Consider the following 4,132-nt stretch of genomic DNA (forward strand, 5'->3'; position numbering starts at 1 on the left):
AACCTCGTGCGTGCCTTATATTGTGAAACGGAGGGAGTATATTATTTTAATTTTCAGATACCATGTGTAACAACCCCCTATTTCTATAATCCAACTTGGTAATTCAAGCCAAACATCTTTCCGTATTCTAGCCGTCCCACCAATAAATCAACATCATTATTGACTTCTGTAATAAATGATATACCTTTTCTTAAGGTCACGATTGGTCCCTGAGACCAGATAAAGATTATCCTTCAGAAATAGCTCATAGTAATGCATACAAAACCATAAAATAAAGTGCATTAGTAATAAAAAGTGTTTTTCATATGGCTCCTCTGTATTGCCTTCTTGTTTTCTTTGTACACACCTTCTCCAGGGAAGTTTATTCTGCCATTGAGAACCAAAGCATAAGCTCCACACAAATCATCAAAGATCCTGAATTTATTCTATCAAAAAATGGTACTTTTAAGCTTGGATTCTTTAGCCCACCAAACTCGGCGAATCGTTACGTAGGAATTTGGTTCAACCAAGTTCCTGTGCAGACTGTTGTTTGGGTAGCCAACCGAGACAAACCCATCACTGATTCATCTGGTGAACTGAAGATTTCCGTGGACGGAAATCTTCAGTTAACCATGGGTCAGGAAACGATCATTTGGTCTACAAATGTACCAAATATAACCATAAATAACTCTACTGCTCAGCTTCAGGATACTGGGAACCTTGTTTTACTGCAGCATAACTCAACTGATGTACCAACAACAGTTTGGCAGAGTTTTGAGCATCCTACAAATACATTCTTACCTGGTATGAGACCAACAATTTCAAACACTCCTAATAACAAAAAAGTTATGTTCCAATCATGGAAAAGCCCATCCGAACCATCGGAGGGGAACTTTTCGATCGGTATTGGTATCACAGGCGGCGTTCCCCAGATTTTCACATGGAACAACGGTACGAATTTTTGGCGGACCGGTCCATGGGATGGAAACAATTTCATTGGACTTCCGAACGTTGATAGCACTTTGAAGGATGGATTTGTCCTTGAAAAAAATGATGACTTAGGAACACTTGACATGTCATTTGATCCAGAAGATGCCAATTTTTTTTTCAACTATGTGGTAGATGTTAATGGTACTATCATAGAACAGTACTGGGATGCTGATAGCAAGACTTGGACAGCAGGGTGGGTAGGTCCATCAACTCCATGTGAGGTTTATGGAACGTGTGGGGCTTTTGGTTCTTGTGATCATGGCTCTGCATCTTGCAGATGCTTGAGAGGGTTTCGACCACGAAATGATCAGGAATGGCGAAAGGGAAATCATAGCAGCGGGTGTGTGAGACGGACAAAGCTTCAATGTAACAGTAGCACCCAAGGAAGCAACGAAGACAGTTTTTTAAGGCTACAGACGATGAAAGTGCCTGATAATGTGGTGCAGAGATCAGCATTCAGTCAAGATGGTTGCAGAAGTCAGTGTGTGTCCAACTGTTCATGTTTAGCTTATGCATATCATTTGAATATCGGATGTATGATATGGACAGAAGATTTGATTGACACACAGGCATTTTCCTCTGGTGGGGTGGACCTTTTCCTCCGGATAGCTGCATCAGAGCTAGGTAAGAGAATCATCCTTCGTATTTGAGTATAAACATAATAGTGATGATATTGAGGCATAATTTATTTTCAGAGGAAAGCAAAAGTCATAAGAGGACTGCAATTATTACATCTGTTACCATCTTAGGCACAATAGTAGCCGCTATACTCATTTTCTTCCTATGGAGGCGGATGATACATAGAGGTAAAATATATCTGCTGCTAAAAGAATTTCACAAACATCAACTATATTAGCCCATGTTATACGGACTCTTTCAGATCGTCAACATCATGACATGGATACATACACTTCTCTACTTCATTTTTGGCCTAAAATGATGGAAAATTTTCATAAAAAAACCGAGTTGGGAAACTTTGTCACGTATCCATGTCTAACACGATTACCAGAGTCCGAGTAACATAGACATTATCATGCTAAATTTTCTCATATTGGCTCAAATAAATTAGGAAAGAGCGAGAGAATATCGAACAGATACAAGTTAAACGTTGGCCAACTTGAACTACAAGAGCCACCGCTTTATACATATGATTTATTGAGATACGCGACAGACAATTTTGATGAAAATAACAAACTTGGAGAAGGTGGTTTCGGCCCAGTTTATAAGGTAATGTCCCCCCCAAAAACACCCCCAAATCATATGAGAACCAATCTGGAATGTGCAAACCACCAAAACATTGATTTCTTGTTTTCCATTATATTCAGGGGATATTGGCAAATGGACAGGAGATAGCAGTAAAAAGACTTTCAACATCTTCCGGACAAGGCATGGAAGAATTTATGACAGAAGTGAAGGTGATCTCTAAACTTCAGCACAGAAATCTTGTTAAACTTCTGGGCTGTTGTATAGAAGGAGATGAAAAATTGTTAGTTTATGAATACATGCCTAATAAAAGCTTGGATGCTTTTCTCTTCGGTAAGTATTGCATTTCATTGCTTCAATACTTGCAGTGTTTGCAGAAATATCATTGCTGAAGTTTTTCACTTTAAATAGTATTCACTCTATACAGCCTATACTTTCTCCCCCTTCCCCAAATCCTAGACGTAATTATCACTTACCTTTGCAATACATGACTTGAATTTTCCTCTTAAATAGATCCCCTGCATAGAGAACTTCTATCCTGGGAGAAACGCTTCACTATCATTGAGGGCATTTGTCGCGGGCTCTGCTACCTTCACAGGGATTCCAGATTAAGGATTATTCATAGGGATCTAAAACCTAGTAATATATTGTTGGATGAAGATCTTAACCCTAAAATTTCTGATTTTGGCATGGCACGAATATTTGGGGGAAACCAAGATCAAGCTAACACCAGAAAAGTGGTTGGAACCTAGTAAGTGAAGTATATGTTTTACTAAGAAACTAAAATCCATTAGTTGTATGAACTTGCCTGATTGTTTAGTATGCAGCGGTTACATGTCCCCTGAATATACAATGGGGCACTTCTCCGAGAAATCTGATGTCTACAGCTTTGGAGTCATACTATTAGAAATTGTCAGTGGGAAAAGAAACTCCAACTTCCACCGTGATGAGCAATGTTTAACGCTAATGGGATATGTAAGTGACCAAAATTTACAAGACATTACATTGATTATGTTTGAACCTTTCTTTCATAACAGATTAAACAATATTTTAGTCACTTCGTAGCTAGTATCTTATGGTTAGCTTAATGTTTTTAGGCATGGAAATTGTGGAATGAGGGAAATACGATTGCATTGATTGATCAAGTGAATTTTGATCCGCGCTTTCAGAAAAGCATTCTAAGGTGCATACAGATAGCACTATTATGCGTCCAAGAACTTGGCAAAGACAGGCCAAACATCTCAACTGTTATATCCATGCTTGATACAGATACAGAACAGCTACCACACCCCAGAAAACCTCCATTTACCGAATGGGAGACTTCTTCAGAGGACCAAAGCAGCTCCATCCTCAGCGGTTCCACCAACACTTATTCCACTACAATCATACAGGGTCGGTGACAAGAACTCTCGAATATAGCAGTCAGAGAAAAATTAATCAGTGCCCTGTTTGTAAGTCTAGCATAGTCCATAGGTGTGATGCGCTTTTTGAAGTAGATCAACTTTGTATACATTAAACAGTAAATATGAAGTTCTACATGTGAAATTTCTCTTGAATAACTTACAGTATGGATTGGATTTGACATTCATCTTTATGGTGATTCTCTACTTATTGTTTCTTGGAGGGGAAGGTAATTGTATTTGTTCCCTTAGACCCTTTTAGATTGAAGATAATAAATTTCATCTCTGATGGACAGACCTAAGATTGAAAGCTTAGTTATCAATCATCTCCGGTGTTGGTGATCCTGATACTGCTGATGTGTCATCTGATGTATGCAAATAATGTCTATTTGTAACAAATTCTGTTAGAGATTTTATTAACTTGTGTCAGTTACAAGTTAGTTATACAATCGGTCATAAGACCCATTTTTGTAAGATGTTGAGACACTATAAAGAGTGTCATTGAGTTCTTAGTAGCTCATTCATTCATTCTGAAATAAAAACTCTTCTCTTCTCTCTTT

The 4,132-nt window shown here is 38.3% G+C and overlaps 1 protein-coding gene across 1 annotated transcript; it reads left to right on the plus strand.

The window, feature by feature from the left end:
• The first annotated feature begins 230 nt into the window (after nucleotides 1-230).
• LOC104903536 (G-type lectin S-receptor-like serine/threonine-protein kinase At1g11330) lies at nucleotides 231-3,795 on the plus strand. Its single transcript, XM_010691580.4, has 7 exons — nucleotides 231-1,593; nucleotides 1,665-1,775; nucleotides 2,039-2,196; nucleotides 2,295-2,505; nucleotides 2,686-2,923; nucleotides 3,000-3,147; nucleotides 3,270-3,795. The coding sequence occupies exons 1-7, from the start codon at nucleotides 306-308 to the stop codon at nucleotides 3,570-3,572; spliced, it is 2,457 nt and encodes an 818-aa protein (XP_010689882.2). The 5' UTR covers nucleotides 231-305; the 3' UTR covers nucleotides 3,573-3,795.
• The last annotated feature ends 337 nt before the right edge of the window (nucleotides 3,796-4,132 follow it).

This window comes from Beta vulgaris, chromosome 9 (assembly GCF_026745355.1).
Source record: "Beta vulgaris subsp. vulgaris cultivar EL10 chromosome 9, EL10.2, whole genome shotgun sequence".
Lineage (NCBI taxonomy): Eukaryota > Viridiplantae > Streptophyta > Magnoliopsida > Caryophyllales > Amaranthaceae > Beta > Beta vulgaris.